Raw genomic sequence first — 21533 nt, forward strand, 5'->3', positions numbered from 1 at the left:
GTCCCCAGCTGGACTTTGCCACCAGATAGTTTGGGTTCTCATCCTTGCCTCAGCCAGTCTGTGGCCAATTTCTAAGTTTCCATTTCCTCAGCTCTATAAGGGAACAGTTATAGTTGCCTTACAGTGTTTTACGGTAAGTATACAAGAAGATGAAGGTATGATTCTCATTGCTGTATCCAGCATGGAGGTAAACGTCAGACAGGTGTTGGTGGAATAAAAGAGTGAAAGACACTTGTGAAGAACAGAGTCCACAGAATCAACTCACCAGTGCTCATGGGGCTTGCAGAGACAAAAGCAACAATCAGGAAGCCTGCATGGGTCTGAACTAGGTCCTCTGCATATACGCTAGTTGCATAGCTTGCTGTTCTTGCGGGGACCCTATAGGAGTGTGGGGGGGTATCTCTGACTCTTTTACCTGCTCTTGGGACCCTTTCCACTACTGGACCCTTTCCTTATCCAGCTTTGACATGAGGGTTTGTGCCTGGTCATATTTGAACTTGTTACACTGTGTTCTGTTGATATCCCTGGAAGGCCTGCTCTTTTTGGAGGGAAAACAGAGAAGGAGTAGGTCTGGGAAGAGGGGAGTTGTGTGTAGGGAGAACTGGGAGGTGTGGAGGGAGGGGAGACGGTTGTTAAGATGTAATATATGAGAGAATAATAAAAACACATAACTGGAGGAAACACAATAGGCTTTTGCTTACAACCAAATGTCTGAATATACTTCTCAATGTTATGGTAGGGCTGATACATGAATAAAGTTCCATTTTCATCAAAAAAGGTGTTCATGAAATCAGCTTTTACTTGGCAATATCAGCCCATTCCACCCAAGCACTGGCAACGTTCTTGCGGTATGCTTTGGGAGGCCTTTGACTCTGGGAGTGGATGGAAAGCTTGCGCCATGGAGGTGGCGATCCTTGTAGTTATCCTCATTTCTCAGAGAGGTTATGCTGGGGAGATGGCAGGAAGAGAAAACCTTCTATTTCGTGTTTCATATCCATTTCTATTTCATAGAAATCCTTTTCTGTTGCCCTGTAAACCATCTACTTGATAGCCACACACTGGACCAGTTGCCACTGGGGAACAGCCTAAACAATCAGTTGGCTTATTATACTGCATGTTTGCCACTCTGGGTCTAGAGTGACTTGGTATACTTAATGAGAGTGATTTTCTGGAGTAAAGATGAGGCACGGGTACCCACATTTAGAAAATCATAGTGTGTTTCTGTCCCTGCGACTGTAGTATTGCTCCATCTGGTTGGCTGTCCTGAGTTGAACGTGCTGATTTCATGGTGTGTACATGAATCCCAATCTCACAGAAATGCAAGAACAACATGCTACCATGGGCCCCACCGGCTCCAAAACTCTGGCACAGATGCCATATTCCTTGGCAGGATTATGGTTTCGCTTTATTCTATTAATGTCTAAAAATGCCTACAGATAATTCAGTTTGCCAAGTGTGTGGGCGGGTTAAAGATGTATATTCGCAATCCCGAGACCTGCAAGAACTGTCTGTGGTAAACGGCTAATTAGACCTGCCTTTTTTGTCTTTATTTTAAGTGGCATCCAGCCTTAGTAGCAAAAGGCATTTATGCATCAAAGTGTCCACGTTGATGGGCATGTGATGAGCGCTAAGTCACAACAATTACATTTAATGAGAACTAATGGGCTGTCTTAGAGCGTGACCCTGACTCCCAGAGCTGCCTTCCCCGCTCCCCCGCCCTGCTCACAAAGCTCCCTTGCCGGACCTGCTCACTCCAGTCCATCCACGAGGAGTCACTTCATTTTGACCCTTTCTCCATGGCAGACTCTGTCCTCTTCCCTCTTCTGCCAGTGGTGTAAACATTGCACCCATCAAACCTGCTTTCTATTCTTCCCTGAGAAGCTCGTTCTTCCCCACTTCCTGCCCCTTCTCGTCTGTGTCTGTCGCCTGCATGATTCTTCCTTTATTCCTTCTATCTCTCTTTTCCTTCTCAAGCCTTCTCTGTCCACTTCCTTTGGTAGCAGCTCTCCCCAAAGAGCACCCATTCTTGCCCTCCGCCTTTGTCCTATTAGGGGAAATAAGTCATCTGCCCTAATGCCTCAAACGGTTAGGAGCCTTGGAGAGCAAAATTATTGGAATGCAAGCAGAATATGGATCTAAACTCGCTGCACAGTCAAGGTTGCTTTGAAGCGCATTTTGCTGTGAGGGGAAAATGAAGTCTATAATGCCATCCATGTCCCTTATCTGCGTCTCCATGCCCCCTGTTTATCTACTGTGTACAAATATGTGGGAAGAAACGGGCCAAGAAGCTTAACGCATAATAATCTTTTGGCATTTGGTAGTCAGCCTTCTCTCTGGCCTTGTTCGTAGTAAACTCGGGAAGTAACTCCCTTCAGTTTCTGTGGCTTCCCAGAAGACGGCAGAGGCTGTTCGGTGTGATGAAGAGAGAGTGGGATGGCAATGAGGTCAAAGAGGCCCTGAGAACAATTTCACCTCTGCCACACTGCAGCTGTCCTAGGATGTGGAGACGTTTTACGTTGAGCGCACGGGCCGAGAGGCCAAATCCTGCACGCGTAAGGCCCAGGTGCCAACGCTGTCCCCATTTCTTGGCTCAAGCCGTAGGCTCGGCTGAATCAATCACTAAGTTTAGAAACATGCTGGGTGGTGGTGGCGCACGCCTTTAATCCCAGCACTTGGAGGCAGAGGCAGGTGGATCTCTGTGAGTTCGAGGCCAGCCTGATCTATAGAGTGAGTTCCAGGACAGCCAGGGCTACACAGAGAAACTCTATCTCAGGGTGGTGGGGTGGTGTTGGTAGGGTGCATGGGGAGAGGCCAACCAATTCAGGGCAGCAGTTCACACCTTCCCAGTCCTTCAGGTTACAACGGGTGTTCGAGGAGACTAATCCTTAGAAGACCAGTAGGATGCCTGTAGTGGAGGCAGACTGTATTTACATGCAATTCACCTCTTTCTGTGTCTAAAAAAAGCCATCCAAGGAATCATTTGCTGGTAAGTATGGTCTGTGTGGCTGAAGCAGTGGATACTGGGGGCATCGTCTTGCCAAACGCTGACTTTCTCCGGAGGTCTGTCTGTTGTCCCGAGTGGCAGCCACTTCGGTGGGCAAATAGGACGGTCATCTCTGCTCCTGAGGGGACTGCTTCAGGCTGGGACCCCTTCAAGGTGGCTGGCTGTTCGTGTTTTCCAGAGGTGGCATGGAAGGCATAGTGTTTGTTAGGAGGAGGGCTGTAATTCTGAAATCTTACGGTTTTGACTTGCTGTAAAATAGAAAGAAGAGCAAAGGACTAGGTGTGAGATGTGTATTCTATCCCCAATCCCTGGATAAGATGTGTCCTTTCTCTACAGTTGTCCCCACTCAAGACGCCTCATTTAGGTGGTGTTCATTCAGCAAGCATTTGTGTCTACTATGCATTGTGTAATATACCCTGTGAGGTGCATAAGCTGCTGAGATGGTGGAGTAGCATCTCATAGGCAGCCAGCGAAAGCTGTTCTTGAGGCAGAAGGATTTAAGAATTAGGGTGAATAGTTTGGAAGAAACTGGGCCAGCAGTGGTCTTCACAAGGACCCCTCTGGAAAATATAAGTTCACCTTTCCCCGCTCCCTTCTCCCCTCTGCTTGTTAAGGTTTATCCCCACAAGTTCCCCATAATCTCCTTAGAAACACTCATCCCAGAGCTGGTTTCCTGGACACCTGCTGTTGCCATCTAGGCTTCTAAGTGTTGACTGACTTCTCTGTACATTAAGACCACTAGACCAATATACAGGGCTGCATTTCAAGTGTGTTTTTAAAAGATGGAAGAAACAGAGACAAGTGTGGTAAGCACAGGCATTTGGATGGGGGATTGTGGGTTTGAAGCCAGTTTTAACTATGTAGTGAAAATATGTCTCAAAACCAAAGTAAAACCTAAAGGCAAGCATCCGAACTAGCCTAAGATCTGGAGCTCTGGGCCGATCACTACTGGCAACACCTGGCTGAGCTGAAGGTTGCTCCCTCTTTATGAGACCGTGTCTCCACTTCACTTGAAGCCCCATCTCCCTTTGCTTTCTCTCATGCCTCCTAGGTGGTTATGTATCTTGCTTGGCAATTATAGGTGTTTGCTTTAGCTAGTTACTGTCCCACAGCTTAGTAAAGTGTTCTTTCTGTGGTACTTCCTGGGAGTTACTTCTTTGTTCCATGAAATTACCTCGTTTTTGTCTCCAAGTTTCCCCTGCTTTCTGATTCTCACATTTCCAGTGTGATCTTGGGACGTCGAAGTTAGGGGGTTGTGTCTGATGACTTGGGATATTGGACAACTGGGATCCTTTAGATTGCATGAACATTGGAAGTTGGAATGAGCACTCCCAACCCTTCTGTCAGTCACCATGAACTTTTCCAAATGCATTTCTGTACAAGCTGAGTGGAAAGAACCTGGGCTTTTGTATCGAATACAGATGTCAGCTGCGTGGCTTTGGGCAATGTTATTTAACTCCCCAAGCTTTTGCTTCCTCATTCTACATGAGGATGAAAATAATACCTACCTCAGAGGGTTGTTATTGGGGTTTAATGAGACGGCACACATGGAGCGCTGTGCATGGTTGTCTGCTAGCATATTCAGTAGTTAGCTTAGCAAATAGGAGGGAACTCCATCCCACCCATGTTTTTGTAGGGCGTGGGTGACAACGGTGGGATGGTGGTGAGGGTGGTGGTGGGGAGATGATTGGTGAGTGCGTGCAGTGATGCTCAGTAAACTGAAGGATAGTGAGGAACATCACCTGATCCCTTCATGTCACCTTCTCCTTTTCATGATCTCTCTTGCTTCAAGGACCTTATAAAACTCCATGTCTTCTAGCGCAAAAATCTCCAGATGTTAACAGATCTGGTTGATTCCATAGATGTCACAATAAGTTAGCTGTTAGAATTACCATTCGATGTGACTTGGGCATCACTTAAATTCTCCCTTGTCTTAGTTGTTCCTGTCATCTGATGAAGTTATGTATCAAGCCCTGTGAAAATACTGCACATATCTTACACAATGTCATCTCCAAGCCCATGGATGGCCATTATTATTATTTACCTAACATCTTTTAGATTTGTTTTTATTTTATATATATGGGTCTGTCTTGTTTGCATGTCTCAATGTGCACCACGCGTGTCCCTGTCGAGGTCAGAAGAAGGCATCACGTATGGAATTGGAGTCGTGGGTGGTTGTGAAGTCACCATGGGGGTTCTAGGAACTGAATCCTGGTCCTCTATAAGAGCTGCAAGTCCTTTTACCTGCCGAGCCATGTCTCTAGGCCCTATATTATTATTTCTATGAATGAGGCAAATAAGTAAATCATGAATGAATAAACAAAGGCCCAGAAGGGTGAAGTGCTTTAGCCAGAGCCACCTAACCAGAGCAGTGATTCAAATCAAGCCATGTTTTTTTTCCAGGAAGTTTCTGGAACATGAAGAGTAGGTTTATGAAGGAGAAGGCGTGCTTGGTGTGAGGGGGGGTGGGACTGTGTTGTGTGTGTAAAGATTTTATTGGAGGCTGCCAGTGTAGTTGGCCATGTCCATGGTGTGCAAAGCTGGGAGGCTAAAGAGTCAGGCTCCCAAGTATACTCCATTCCTACCTTTTCGGTGCCGTTTTTTGAATTTTCTGGTTTCACTAGGATCGAGGGTGGGGCGGAGGCAGGCGGCTTGGGCGGTGGCTCACTCTTGATGGGTATCTCTTTGCCTTCCATGATGAGGGAACTGGCCGCTGAGTGGATCCTGGTCTTGCCACCTCTGCAGCTGCAGGTCAGGGCAGGCTCCCCAGTAGAAATGGGTTTAGACCCCATCTCTACCATCATGGGTGCTGGGGAAGAGGTCATTCCCTGCGGCTGACAGAACTGGAACTTGTGAGGCCGGATCACCATGGTGGGGCTGCGCCTGAGGGATCCCACCATGAAAGTGGGGATCCCTGACTGCACTGGTCTCTGCAAGGATCCATCTGCAGGATGACAGAGCAGTATCAGCAATAGGATGGCTGACAGAGGATTGCGTGCGGGCTGGGTATGCACTGTGTCCGATATCTCAGAATAGATTGGTAAGGCTTTTCTAATATGACTGCTCGCACTCTCCTGGGGTCTTTCAAAGGTGACCTACTCTATTTTTAGTGCTATTTGCTGTCGCTGGCAGCAGGTAAATGTCTAGTTGAATGCTGTGTGAGGTAGCTGAAGGAATGCTGCTTCAAATTATGTCCCCTCTGCCCCCTTTTCTCTTCCTCTAGCCCTTTAGGATGGCTAGGGAAACAGACACACAAAGTTTCACAGTGAAAAGCAAACACAGAGGCAGACAGGCCAAAGAGTAAGCAGAAAGTGAGAAGCACAAAGTGAGCAGACAACAGAGCAGGAGGGCTGACGAGGGAGAGGAGGCTAGTGTCATCCCTGTGTGCTGAAAAAATTGTTAATAGAAACTTTAAGTGCGGGGGTGGGGCAGCCACTGAGAAGGCCTCCTTGTTTACTTCCTGATGCTCAGCAAAGGTTCCCAAACACACCATGGAGTGTGGATTGCTTCTTACAGGATATCCAACCTGCCAAGCAGCGCCTGAAGTCACAGATGCTTGCTGGCTGTCACTATTATGTGAAGGACAGCGCAGTGTGCCTAGCAACACAAAAGTCTGACTGTGTGTGTGTGTGTGCTTCATGTAGGCAGTCCTTCCTCAGGTAATGGAAACCAAGTCCTCCCCAAGACGCTCTAAGAAGAAGGTCCCATTCCTTGGGCGTAAGTTCTATAGGTGACCAAAGAAATGGGAGGCTCCTTGCCTTTGGAGAAAAAACTGTGCAAAGCATTGTGGGTCATTCTCAAAGGGTCTCCAAACATTTGAAGAACCATATATTATCGATGATGGTCTTTCCTGACAGTTCTTGGACACATTTTTTTCCTGACACAGGGTTTCTCTGCATAGCCCTTGTTGTCTTGGAACTCACTCTGTAGAAGAGGCTGGCCTTGAACTCACAGAAATCTGCCTTCCTGTACCTCCCAAGTGCTGGGATTTAAGGTGTGTACCACTATTGCCCAGTTTGGACACACGTTTGAAACAAAGTCATCCATGTCTAGCATGGAGGGCCTGAGCCAAGCCACACTTTGTGTTGTGGTTGTGAACCTTCACCAAGCAGGAAGTTTTCATGGACAATGAGCTCAGGTGTATTCTCAGCTGCTGCAAGCATGTTGTGATTTGCCGAGTCTGACCTTTCCATTTCCACATTAGTTTTTCCACTGATTAGCGGCATAGGCCTTTGGAGAGACTGATAGCTCGACCTACTTCACCTTGGAAAATGGGATAAAGGAAAGCTTCTACAACTAGGGAAGTCAAAATAATACCAGACAGACACATCCTTGACTCCTATAGATGTGTGTGTGTGGGGGAAATTTGGCTTTTTTTTGCCCATCTGGTTATCTGGTCAGTTTCCAGTTTTCAAGAGACCTAATACTCTCTTATTACGTGTGTATACAACACAAACAGTCAAAGTTCCAGGTCAATCAAGAGTTACACAGCCCTAACGAGGTAGTGTATTAAAAATATGTGAGCTATCGTAAGTGGAATCCAATTCTTTGCATGGCTAAGTGGTCTGGACTGAGGGAACATCTCAACCCTAAACAAGCTCAGGATGTAGATGGACCGAAGATAATCTGTTTAGTTGTAGTAGTAGCGAAGTGATTTTTATACTAATAATTAACGTGACTTTATCAAGAAAATAACTTTTTTTAAAAGCCATGTTCTCAAGAGATTGTTATATGTGGACACTGTATGGTTAGCCTAGTAGCTAAATCTGATAGGGATACTGTGCCAACATGGTATAACACACGGAGGGTGATGAGCTGAGTATTATTGTTTCCATTTTACAAATGAGGAAAATAAAGAGGGCAGGAACTTGTACAAGGCTGTTAGGGTGAATAATTGGTGGGGGGCAGGAAAGAGGGGGCTGAAGCCAGAAACAGGAGATACGGGTGGGCACAGTTAGAGGCTATGCCAGTTATTAGATGGAAAAGATGGGGACACGGAGAAATGAAGACACTTGCTTTCTTTTGTTCTTGGGGCTTCCCCTTGCAGCATACTGTGTCCCTTGTGCTATTCCTCTGTCCTGCATCTCATGCTTTAATCATTTGGTGAGATGGCCCGAGAGACGGCAGGGCCAGTTTTAAGCTGGGGATGTAGAACAAAGTGTATGTCCCATACTGGGATTGTGACTAAAAGGGATCCTTTCTTGCTTTGTACAATGAGGTTTCAGGATCTTTCCTGAGTCCCTGCAAATGAAACCTCATGCAGAAGTTTACTATGTTGATAATTAATAAGAGCATGGTGTTGATGATAGATGTGCACGTACTGCCGTGTGCTCAGTATGGATATTATAGAGGGAAAAAAGAAAGCCATGGGACGGCGCACACTGTGTGACTGGAAGGTGTCTATCAATCTGGAAAAATCTGGACCTGGTGGGCCAAAGTAAGATGAGAGTCTTACTTTTACATAACCTTTAAAAAAAGAACTTCTCTGCATGGGTTACATAAACAATATAGTAGAAAACGGGTTCTAAGTACTGTCTCTAGAGTCTTGTCTTCTCCTCCCAGGCCCTGCTGGCTCAAGGGGTGTCTCCAGAACACAGTCTGAGAAGCACTGAACCAGCAATGTCAGCCTTTGTGTGGGTCCCCCCTTGGCTACAATCCAATTACATGCTGCCACCCAGTTATTCACCGTGTAGGTATGAATGGACCAGACGGAAGGGGTCTTCAGTAGGCCTAGGCTACACTCAATAAAGGCACTCTTCCCTTGGGAACTATCCTTTGCAGAGGCTCAGCTCAAAACCAGTTGTTCTTATGAGAACCCTCCAGTGTGCCCCAATCGGAATCCCCGCTGTTTGGCTCTAGGCACGTACCTCTCTGCCACCACTTACTCTTTCTCATGCTGTTCCGCCCTTTCCGATGAGACCCTTGTCCCGGAGTCCCTGGGCTGGCTGTGCTCCCCGCAGGATTAACTACGGCAGTGGGCACAAAGACGGATTTGAAGGGTCGGTTTTGCCGGGGATCACCTTCTGAAAAGCTACCCTGGGAGGACACAGAGGAGGTGGGTAATGCCCATGTGGTGTAGACAGTGGGACTCCGGGGATCTGGAAAACTAGATGTCTTTCTAGCTGTTGAACTATTTTGTAAAAGAGAAGAAATGGAGAGAGAAAATGTTCAGTTAAGAGTCCCATTTTTTTTTTAAACAGCTCCCAACCACATGAATGTAGCCACCCTTGACCATCCACACCCATTCTTTTGTCACCCACAGATCTGCCTACGTTGATCCCACCTCCCTGCACCTTAATAACTATGTGGGTCCTGACATCAGGGAGATGGGCTTATGAAGTCCTGGAAGACCTTGCACCCTCAAACTTCATTTTTCCCTGTAGCTCGGATCACCCTTCACCCCATACTCCTTCAGCCCAAGGTCAGGGCCCAGGCCTTACGTGAGCTCGCTGCTCTTTTCTTGCTTTGTTTGGTAAGTTTCTGTTTACTCAGTAGCTTTCCCACTCAATGCTAAACCATCTGAAGGTGAGGGGTTCTGAGGTTTATTTTATAGCCTCTGCTATCTGCCCGTCCTGCTGATTAATGTGTGTGTCGAATGGCAGCCTCAGCCTCGATTCCTTGAGAGTTCCTTCTAGTCATTTTGGTTAGCACACGTTGAGGGTTTACTGTAAGCCAGCCACTGGCCAGGTACTTCACACATATTAATGTGAGTTCTTCGTGACAGTTTTCTAAGACAGTGCCGCTTTCCCTATGGCTTTATAGACTTTTTAATTTGTAAATTACACAGAGCATTTATGGGACTAGAGAGTGCACTTAATTGGTAAAGTGTTTGCTGTGAAACCGCGAGAACCCAAAAACAATCTCCAGCATCCAGTTATGAAAAGCCAGCTGAGGTAGTAGTATCATCTGGGGAAGGGGGAGACAGGCGGATTCCCGGAGCTTGCCGGCCTAGCCGAATTGTTGAGTTCTAGGTCCCAGTGAGAGACCCCAGCTCAAAAGACAAGGTAGATAATTCTAAAGGAATGACACTTGAAGTTGACCTCTGGCCTCCACTTGCATATATACATCAGCAACAGGCAAGACTAGTTCCCAAATTATTTCCAGCAGGAGAAACAGAAGCAAGGACAGAATCGAACTAATTAGGCTCAAGTCAGTCTCATTCCACCAGTCCCTTCTTTGAACGACTGTTTATGGCACCAGGTATAAACTCAGCACTGGGCTTGATTCCAGGAACTCCTAAACTGTGATTTTTTTTTTCCCATCCAATGCTGACTCCTTCTATGTCTTTTGGCAAAAAGCTTAGCACTTACCCAGCATTTTCTTCCAACATCAAAGCACTTTGCTAACTTGTATTAATTAATCCCCAGGAAACCCCAAACCTGAAGACATTATGATCTTTGTTCTCAGAGGACACTGAAAGACATTCTGGGCTTAAGTGGGAGGAGTGGATATTCTGGTTTGCTCTGCTAACACAGGTCCCTGTGTCCCTTTCTGTCTGTGATGTTAGACCTTATTCTGTTTTCAAAGAGAGCATTCCACATAGAGTTCTGCTGGACTTGCCATGGGAAGCAGCCTCCTACTAAGGAGAAATGTTGAACTTTGGCCATCTTTCTCATATCTGTGTGGGGAACAAAAGGTCACAGTGATGACTCCTTGTCACGTTCCCCCACCCATAAGACACAAGGCAGGCATACTTGTCTTTGAAGGCTATGATATAGAGCCATCCTGCCTAGCTGCATAGACAGGGATCTACTGGGAGGATAAGAGCTAGGTGGAAAGAACCTGGGAACAGGATGCAAGTGGGCAGCTGAAGGTTCAGTGTGGGGGGATCTGAGGTAGGACTGTGGATCAGAAGTAACTGCTGGCCTCATCATAATGACCTCAGCTTTCTTGTATCCTTTCCTCCATGGCTCCTGTTTCAAAGTCCAGGTATGACTGCAAGATTGGTCAAGCAAAGCTGCCATGGCGGCACACACCTGTAATCCCAGCATTGGGGAGATGGAAGTAGAAGGTAAGTATCTCCATTAGGGTTTCTATTGCTGTGCAGAGACTCCATGACTACAGCTACTCTTATAAAGGAAAACATTTAATTGGGGCTGGCTGACAGGTTCAGAGGTTTAGCTTATTGCCATCATGGCAACATGCAGGCAGACATGGCAATAGAGAACCGACATCTGGATCCTCAGGCAGCAGGAAGAGAAAGACACTGGGTGTTGCGGGAGGTCCTCCCACTCCTCCAGCCTATCACCGCTGAGGTACCAGCCCACTGGGGCGTGGTTTCTCTCCCTTTAAAAAAGCGGCCACTTCCCTCTTCGCTCTCTCTTCACTTCCTGCTCCGCCTGCGACTAGACTCCTTTCCTGGTTGCGAAGAGGGCTGTTGCCTGGGACAGTGATCTGTAAGTTTTTTCCCCTTTAAATAAATACCACCCTAATAATCATAACCCCGAATTGGTGTGGCATTGTTTGTGACTTACGCCTTCATTTTGGCGCCCAACGTTTGGTTTTAGAACCTCTCCTTTCCCCACTCGCAGCCGCGAGTTCGGCTTGGCGGCCCCAAGTTCGGCTTGGCGGCTGCGGGCTTGGCGGGTGCAAGTTCAGCTTGGCGGCTTGGCGGGCTCTAGTTCGGCTTGGCGGGAGCCCTCCCCTTCCTCAGCCGCCAGCTGCCTTGGACTCCCCACGTGGATTTAAACTCCACAGGCCCGCGTAGTCTCTGGCCGCGTGGTTTGCTCTTTTCTGAGTCATTTTTAAATCTCCCTTGCAAGTACAGCTCTTAAGTGGCACAAACCAGAGCACGTGGTTGCTGAAAGCTGCAACCCCTCAGGGTGACTTGTTCCGTCTCAGGAATTGATTTAATTAGATTTATTTTGTTGAGAAACTTGCATTTTCCAGTTTTTAACATCTACTAAGGCACTGAAACAGGACCATGTTTTCACCGCGACTCTGCAACAGCACCACCTGCTGGATAATAGGTAATATTGCAGTTTTTGTTTCTAACGCAAATTTTACTGCTTTGTTTTCACTAATACAATGGATTAGTAAATTTATATTTACTAATACAATGAATTACATCATACAAGGTTTATATGATTATGGGGATACCTTAATTTGCTTGTTACTAGCCTTCAGATTTCTTTTCCATATTCTATCATTAAGGAAGAATATGGCACTACTAAGAACGATTGAATCTTTACGTACTAATAATGAACAGAAGAATATGGCACTCCTAAGAATGATAGAATCTTTACGAACTAATAATGAACAACTAATTGACAGGATTAAAATTATTGAAAATCAGAGGTTATCTGAACAAGTGGATACTATGACAGACAAAATTGATTCCATATCCAAGGGTATTAGAAAGTTACCTGAAAGGGTTCAGGCTGTTGAATTTGACGTTCAGACTTTATCACAAAGTTTTGATAAGGTAACAGACAGAATGTACCTCCAAGATGGGAATCTACATGATATACAAGAAAAGTTTAAGGAGGACATGTTATCTTTGAAGGAAAAAATTAAAGCTTTGGAATCACAGGTGCAGAATGGGGACCAAAAAATTGATACCTCAGTGAAATCACTGGAAATATATACAGGTCAGGAGATTCAGGATTTAAGAGAGACAATAATAAAAAGACTTGAAATGATTGAAGAAATGATTGCAGCTGGTGAACAGAGTAAGGAGGCACAAGGACAGGATACAAGGCCTCCACCAGCTATTAGAACTGGCTTACCCAGGGTTCTAGTGACATACCCTATACTTAATTCTGAAAAAGCATCAACTTCTAAAGGTTCAAAGGGAGTCAGAGAAGCTAGATGGACACCAATAGCAATGAATGAACTGAAAGAAATTAAGCAAGCTGTTGTTAATTTTGGCTTGCACAATGCATATGTAAAGGAAATGATAAGGACTTGGGCTTCTAATGCTAGAGCTACTCCCCATGATTTCCATCAGTTAGTGTCTGCAGTTTTAGATAATGGACCTTCCTTGATGTTTGGAATTTATTTCAGAGAAGAATCCAAACATATGGAACAGCAAGGAAGAGCAAAAGGTATTGAGGTTTCCCAAGATCAAATTCTTGGTGCAGGAGAATATGCTGATCCACAGGTCCAAGCTCTTTATGACGATGAAGTACTGTGTCTATGTCACCAAGCAGCTTTAAATGCTTGGAATAGGATACAAGATCCAGCAAAAAGGGTTGAATCATATACCAGAATTAGGCAGGGACAGAGAGAACCCTTTATTGACTTTTTGCAAAGATTAATTAAGGCTCTGGACATAGGGGTAACAGACCCAGAAGCTAGACGAATACTTCTTGAATCTCTAGCTTTTGAGAATGCAAACATAGAATGCAAAAAGATAATTGGGCCTTTAAAGTCTAGATCAGCACCTATGGATGAATGGATTCAGCATACGATGAATGTTGAGACGTTTAGCTATAATGATGAATCTTGGGTAGGAGAAGCGATTTCCAAAGCAATGAGGAGACATCAAACTGCCAGGTGTTTTAATTGTGGTAAATTAGGACATTTGCAAAGGAATTGCAGGCAAAGAATTTCTAGGAATAATATCTCTTCTGGGAATGACAAAAATAGGAGACCTCGGCCTTCAGGTATATGTAGGAGATGCGGTAAAGGCAGGCATTGGTCCAACGAATGTAGGTCAACAACAGACAGACGGGGCAATCCGATATCATCGGGAAACTCCTTGGGGGGCCTCTCGCAGGCCCCCAAGCCAACAGTAGCCCAGTCATTCCCAGTCACAGTGGAGAACGTGCCTCACCAAGAAAATTAAAAGCTCCAATTTCTGCTGTAAAAAGTAATACTGGTCTAAATGAAGAATTACGTGTGGAGGATGAGTCAAAAAACCCAATAGGACAGAGTAAACGTATATTTTGGCAGACTTCTATTAATGATCAAAGACCAAAGCTAAGAGTCTGTATAAATGGCACTTTTATTGAAGGCTTATTAGACACAGGTGCGGATGTAAGTATCATTATCCCAGAATCTTGGCATCCGAATTGGCCTCTTCAAGAGGTAGATGTTCAGTTCCTGGGAATTGGAACCCTATCTCGTGTAAAACAAAGCACAAGATGGGTTGAATGCATAGGGCCCGAAGGGCAAATAGGAAGACTAAGGCCATATATAGCCAATATTGCCATAAATTTATGGGGCTGTGACCTGCTACAGCAATGGAATACCCAGATTAACATTCCTGTATTTCCAGGAACTCATAATTCTGGGAAGGATATGATGAGGTATTATGGAAAAAGGTCACCAGCCATTCAGGCTGTACAAGAACATACAGCAAATACCAAACCTTTAGAGGTACCAACGGCCCTACCTTTAAAATGGCTAACTGAGAAGCCAATATGGACCAAACAATGGCCTCTAGCTGAAGATAAACTACAGGCATTGGAACAGCTGGTGCAAGAGCAACTAGATGCTCACCATATTGAAGAATCAACCAGCCCTTGGAATTCTCCTGTGTTTGTTGTAAAAAAGAAATCTGGTAAATGGAGAATGGTGACAGATCTAAGAGCTGTCAACAAAGTAATTCAACCTATGGGCCCACTACAATCTGGAATTCCTTTGCCTTCTCTGTTACCAAAAGGATGGCCTCTTATAGTTATTGATTTGAAAGATTGTTTTTTCACTATACCGTTACAAGAAAAGGATAGAGAAAAATTTGCCTTCACAGTGCCTACTTATAATAATTCTCAGCCTAATAGGAGATATCAGTGGACTGTCCTCCCACAGGGTATGCTCAATAGTCCTACACTGTGCCAATATTTTGTAAGTAAGCCATTGGAAATAATTCGTAAACAATTCCCCAAGTCCATCATTTATCATTACATGGATGACATCTTATTATCTGATTCAAATAAAGATACTTTAGAAAGGATGTTTGAAGAAGTAAAGAAAGTCTTACCTAGGTGGGGATTACAAATTGCCCCTGAAAAGATTCAAAGAGGAAATTCTATTAATTACCTAGGTTACAGAATAGGGTTAGAGAAAATTAAAACGCAAAAGGCACAAATTAGGAGAGACCGGTTAAAGACTCTTAATGACTTCCAAAGATTGTTAGGAGACATTTCCAGTCTACGACCAGCTGTTGGGATAACACCTGATCTAATAGTTCATTTAAACAAAACCTTAGATGGTGATAAAGATTTGAATAGTCCAAGAGAACTGACAGCTGAAGCAGAAAAGGAACTGACAATGATTGAGGAAAAATTACAGGAGGCACATGTGGATAGGGTGAACCCAAATCTTAGCTGCATCCTAGTCATATTGCCTTCCAGAATTTCTCCTACAGGGATTCTAATGCAGAGGGAAGATATTATTTTAGAGTGGATATTTATACCTAATAAACCAAGTAAAAAATTAAAAACTTATGTGGAAAAGGTCTCTGAATTAATTATAAAAGGTAAGCTGAGACTTCGTCAACTAGCAGGTATAGACCCAGCAGAAATTATAGTGCCTTTTACTACTGAAGAAATAAAAAAGTTATGGGAAGACAATGAACCGTGGCAAAGAGCTTGTGCTAACTTTTTGGGAGAAATTAATAGCAACTATCCCAAAAGTGATAGACTTAATCTCATAAAAAGAACTTCTTGGATTCTTCCTAGAATTGTACGTGATGCTCCAATAACTGGAGCCCGTACGTTCTATACTGATGCAAATAAATCAGGGAAAGCAGGTTACAAGTCAGATGAATTGAGTAAGGTGGAACAAAGCCCTTATAATTCTGTCCAGAAGGCAGAATTATATGCCATTCTTATGGTGCTAAGGGATTTTAAAGAACCTCTTAATATAGTTACAGATTCACAATATGCAGAAAGAGTTATCTTGCATATTGAAACCGCTGAATTTATACCAGATGACACAGAGTTGACTTCATTGTTTATCCAGGTACAAGACATAATCAGGAACAGGCTTTGTTCGATGTACATAACACACATCCGGTCCCATACAGGTCTGCCTGGTCCTCTAGGCCAAGGCAATGCTGAGATTGATCAATTATTGATTGGAAGTGTGTTGCAGGCCTCGGAATTTCATAAGAAGCATCATGTCAATAGTAAAGGCCTAAAGAAAGAATTTTCCATTACTTGGCAACAAGCTAAGGACATTATAAAGAGATGCCCTACTTGTTCTTTCTATAATCAAACACCGTTGCCTGCAGGGAGTAACCCAAAGGGTACTAAGAGAAATGAAATCTGGCAGATGGATGTGTTCCACTTTATGGAATTTGGTAAATTAAAATATGTACACCACACCATAGACACGTATTCAGGTTTTCAATGGGCTACTGCCCTGAGCTCAGAAAAGGCTGATTCAGTAATCACACATTTATTGGAAGTTATGGCCATCATGGGTATACCTGCGCAAATAAAGACAGATAATGGTCCAGCATATGTATCTAAGAAAATGAAACGCTTTTTTGATTATTATAATATAAAACACATTACAGGTATACCAAATAATCCTACAGGTCAGGCAGTTATAGAAAGATCAAATCGTACTATAAAGGATATGCTGAACAAACAGAAAGGGACTGAAAATACCCCCAGAAATAGATTACATAATGCTTTATTAACCTTGAATTTTCTTAACGCTAATGAGAAAGGAACGACAGCAGCAGAAAGACATTGGATAATGGAAAAGTCTGCTGAACTAAATCAACCGATTTATTTCAAAGATGTGCTGACCTCTCAGTGGAAGCCAGATGTGCTACGTTGGGGAAGGGGTTTTGCTCTTGTTTCCACAGGAGAAGAAAAATTGTGGAAACCATCAAAATTAATAAAGTTTCAATTTGAAGAGGAGAAACCTCTTGGAAAGGAGAAATGACAACTCATCCACAATGATGATATTCATACAGGTGGTAAGAAAAACATAGAATGGGGGCAGGGTTCTGTTCTTATCTCCACAGGAAAACACTCATCTTTGAGAAATTCAGGGACCCTGGATGTTTGGATACTGACAGATGGAAAAATACCTGCGCAATAGGAAATATCAAGACAACTGAATGGATTGTGTAAGTAATATTAAACCATATTTCTAAATTTATAAAGCTGGTTTTGAAGTTGGACTCTGGCTCAGTCCCTCTCCAATTCCAAGCCTGTTAGTAAGAGAAAAACCCAGAGTTTCTGGAGTTTCTGTCTCATGTCAAGAGCCATGATATGGGACAGAAAGAAATATGAGTTTAGAAAACATCTTTGCTTTTCTTCATATCTATCATACTTTTCATTGAATATATCTATCATGTCTTTCATTGAATATATATATATGTCTATATATGTCTATATGATTAATGTTTAAGTTTTTCATAATGAACAATGAGTTTTTCCTGAAGTGACATTTGAAGTTTCCAGGAAGAAGATGGGGCCCCATAACAACAACTCCACCTGGTTCATATGACGTCATGATACTGATAGCGCTACTACAAGACCTGCTTTTGGTACCAGCTGCACAAGACAGTTCCAACTTGGTTAGCTGAAATGGTGCACATCTTATACAACATTTTGGCCAGACCTGCACAAAATACTCAGAGACTATTGGCAATTTTAAAAGACATTGATCTTGAAATTTAACCATCATTTCACTTTCACAGGATCCCCCAGAAAGAACGTCGCCCCCATGACAGCTGGAAGTAATTCTAGAGGACGACGTCCCCTTTCCCAATAAAACTTGCCCTTGGGTTTAGGGACATCATTTAGGGGTTGATTATAATTAGTATACGATTGAGGGTTGGGGGAGGAATTTTATACGCTCAGGGATCATTTTGAAAAAAAAAAAGAGGGATGATGGGATAATAGATTTGTAATTGTGAGTTACTGTTTTTAGACAAATACATTGGTATAGATTCTTGTATATTGATACAAAGTTAAATTATATTGACTATTGTACGCATGCATGTTTCTACCTCTGTTTAAAACATTTTTTTATGTATTGACATATATTGTATTGATATATATATATATATTGTATATATTTACCATATTGCAGTGTACATTTCTACCTCTGATTAAGATACTTATATAATGATTGTGTATTGATATATATTTACCTACTGCAATGTTTATTTGTACATTGTTTATATTTGGAGGTCATTGTCCTCATTTGTTTCACAGTCATTTATTGTCTTAGTCTTTAAGTTAGATAGATATTGAGAATTATATAGACTAATAGTCATCTAAGTTTGTCATTTATAATAGACTAATCAGGTTCTTTAGATATATAGAGATTATACTCAGTATAGATAGATAATCTTCAACTTCTTCAAAGAGCTGTAGAAAATGGCCTTTAATCTAACTCAGAGTTTTGTGGTAGTGAGACACAATTGCTCCTGGCAACACCACTCTATTCCCGAGAGAATGTTGAGCACCAAAGACACTCCACCTGGAGCCTTTCTTTTTGGCAGAACTGGCGTTTGGGCAAAGAAATGCCCATACCTCAACAACTGACAAAGATACAGAGCATGCATCAATGGATAAAACAGGACTGTCATATCCTGCCAAGACAGGGTAAGATAGTTTTGAAAAGTTGCTTGCCTTAGAAAATGGTATGTCAGTTATGTTAGGCCTTAGCCAAAGTTGGTTGCTTCAACGCTGCTAATGTGACTTTGGGTGATTGCCCAGGTAGCTAGTTGTCTCTGTAATTTGTAGCATGTTTTGGAAGTTGTTTTACTGAACTTCCTAATTACCCAGGTAACATTATTTCCCTTCTCAGATCTTCGATGGGGTTGAAGACTATATAAATGTAGTTACTTTCTCTCATGACTTGGCCAAGTTATTTATTATACAAGACCTAAGCTAGTTAGAATAGGATATTTGTACTTATTGTATATAATTTCATAGTAGGTTTAGAACTCTCTTATTTAAACAAAAGGGGGAGGTGTTGCGGGAGGTCCTCCCACTCCTCCAGCCTATCACCGCTGAGGTACCAGCCCACTGGGGCGTGGTTTCTCTCCCTTTAAAAAAGCGGCCACTTCCCTCTTCGCTCTCTCTTCACTTCCTGCTCCGCCTGCGACTAGACTCCTTTCCTGGTTGCGAAGAGGGCTGTTGCCTGGGACAGTGATCTGTAAGTTTTTTCCCCTTTAAATAAATACCACCCTAATAATCATAACCCCGAATTGGTGTGGCATTGTTTGTGACTTACGCCTTCAACTGGGCCTGGCTTGAGTATGTGAAACCTCAAAGCCCATCCCCAGTGACACATTTCCTTCAACAAGGTCACACCTACTCCAACAAAGTCATACTTCTTAATAGTCCCACTCCCTGTGAGTCTACAGGGGGGTCATTATCATTCAAACCCCCACAATAAGAAACTCAAGATTAGCTTCATTTACACAGTAAGTTCAGAGCCAGTCTGGGTTACACAAGACCACCAACCTGTCTCATGCACCATCAACCTGTAAGAAAAGAAGATTAGTTATGGATGGGATGTGGAGAGAGTTGAGGACCACTACTTACTGAGAGCACACAGGACAAAGACTCAAGGGGATTTGGTGCTTTTAAGAAGGGGTTTGGATGCTGGACAGATGGACACTGTAAACCCTTCATATATCTTCGGGGTGAAAGAAAAGAGACTTCATGGAAGCAGAGGTTTAGCTGTGGTTAATAAGAGCTGGGCACATTGGTAGCTGGAGTATTTTTTTTTTTAAACTATGGGCCCACTTACTGAAATTTAAATTGAAACCTTGCCATTTTGGTCATTTTTTTTTGGGGGGGGGGAGACATTCTCGCTGTGTAGCCCTGTCTGCCTTGATATCCACTATATAGCTCATCCTTGTCTCAAACTCCTGCCAATCCTCTTATCGTAGCCTCCCGGAATGCTGGGATTACAGGCCTGTGTCACAGTGCCCAGTTCTGGTCAGTCTTTAGAGACAGTTAATCCCTAAACTCTTTTGTCAGGGCACGATGCTTTAAAAGCAAAGGTTTTAGTGCCCAGGGGACACCTCACATCTCTGAGCCCTCAACTGTTGGCATTATATATCAAGGGAGCTAATGACACTACAGAGCCATCGTTGTTAACAGGAAACAGGCAAGGGAGGCATCAAAGAGCAGAAAGGAGCCTTGCCTGTGTTGTCTAACCTACTAGGTTCTCACGTAGGACTTGGTAGTAGCAGAAACAAAGATGACAAAGGACAATATTTTTCAGTTCTGAGAAGTGGGAGGATGAAACATAACAGAAGGATGGGTAGGACCAGGGCCTAGGTGTACCTAGCTGGAAAATTTGGCAAACGTTGTTTACATCTAAGGTTAGTGAGGATGGGAGCTTTCTTTGTATGAGAAATACTGTCAAGGAAATAACACTCAGATTCCTTCTAACACAACAGCACTTAGAACAGATACTTGTTCTTCTTGGGAATGCCACTTCCCCACAAGAAAACCATGCCCCAACCTTAACACCTCACAATCTGCTAATGTTCAGATTTCTGTGGCCTTGGAAACAGGCTCAGCTCACTGTCAAATCTGTGGTGCCAGAACCCCACCATTGTCTGGCATGCAGCCATTTCAGGGGGGTGAGCACAGATATGCACGGCCCGCATGTCTGGGTGTACTGGGTGTCTGCTTAAGAGAAAACCAAGGAAGAGAACAGAAGCAGAAGCACTGGGAAGCTGGAATCCCACATGCACACGGTGACCACACATTCTGATCACCCCGGGGCACTGAAGGCTTTCCTCGGTTTATACTTCCTCAAAAATACTCACATAGAGACGGTAAATGTCTGTCTACTCTCATTCATTCTTATACTTTGATGATGCATTCAGGACTCTGGGCTAAGGCTGACATATAAGCAAAGACGTTGGCAGTCGGCATGGGTCCTAGACTCCTTAGGTCAGATGCCACAGAAGATAGTCATGCCCCTTTCTCCTTACTGTCCCTTCACAGTCATCCCAAGTTCTTTTCAATACCTTCCCGCTTTGGTTTATCTCATCAGACTCTACGACCCCTGACAGTGGTCGCAATCGCCTCCTGTCTAGATCTGCCTCTCCTCTTATTCCTTGAGGATTTTAGCTTCTGGCTCCCCTATTAGTCTCTTGACATCTCACCACACCGCAATGATCTCATCTAATCTCGTCTAATTAATGGCTTTAAATAGCATCTCAAGACCAGGGCTCTCTCAGAGCTAGCCGTGCGTACTTAGTGGCCCACCAGCATCTTTACTTGTGTTACCATCAGACACCTCACACTTAATCTGCTGGGAAGTAAGTGTTTGCGTCACAGCTCAAACCCCTCTGCTGGTATTTTCATCATTGTCCTCCTAATAAAAGAGACACTCTCTTTTGGTTAACCGGGTTGTGTGTGTGTGGGGGATCTCACATTCACCTTGAATCCTCTCCCCTTCACACCTGATATTTAGTGTTAGAAAACCTCTGATGCCTCTAGTTTTAACGCATTTGTGGACTCTGCATGCTCAGATTCCCACCACATATGCTGACAGCATGATGACTTACCCTCTCTGAAGGATCCTTACGGTATTCTCTTAGCTAGATTTTCTGTCTCTACTCTTTTTTCGCTACAGTCTA

General features: G+C 43.8%; 1 protein-coding gene across 2 annotated transcripts in view; it reads right to left on the minus strand.

Moving 5' to 3' along the window:
* Window positions 1–640: 640 nt before the first annotated feature.
* The window catches only part of LOC121453131 (E3 ubiquitin-protein ligase SH3RF2-like), a 112177-nt gene continuing 91284 nt past the window's right edge, over window positions 641–21533 (minus strand). For both annotated transcript variants that reach the window (XM_041659640.1, XM_041659639.1), the window contains 3 exons: window positions 8890–9134; window positions 5590–5948; window positions 641–3252 (listed from right to left, as the gene is read on the minus strand). In XM_041659640.1, the coding sequence (XP_041515574.1) occupies window positions 2977–3252; window positions 5590–5948; window positions 8890–9134 (880 nt within the window). In that variant the 3' untranslated portion in view covers window positions 641–2976. The remainder of the gene's footprint in view (window positions 3253–5589; window positions 5949–8889; window positions 9135–21533) is intronic.

The sequence above is a fragment of the Microtus oregoni genome, unplaced genomic scaffold (genome assembly GCF_018167655.1).
Source record: "Microtus oregoni isolate MIOR12 unplaced genomic scaffold, Mior012 000011F_ref0000422, whole genome shotgun sequence".
NCBI classification, from domain to species: Eukaryota; Metazoa; Chordata; class Mammalia; order Rodentia; family Cricetidae; genus Microtus; species Microtus oregoni.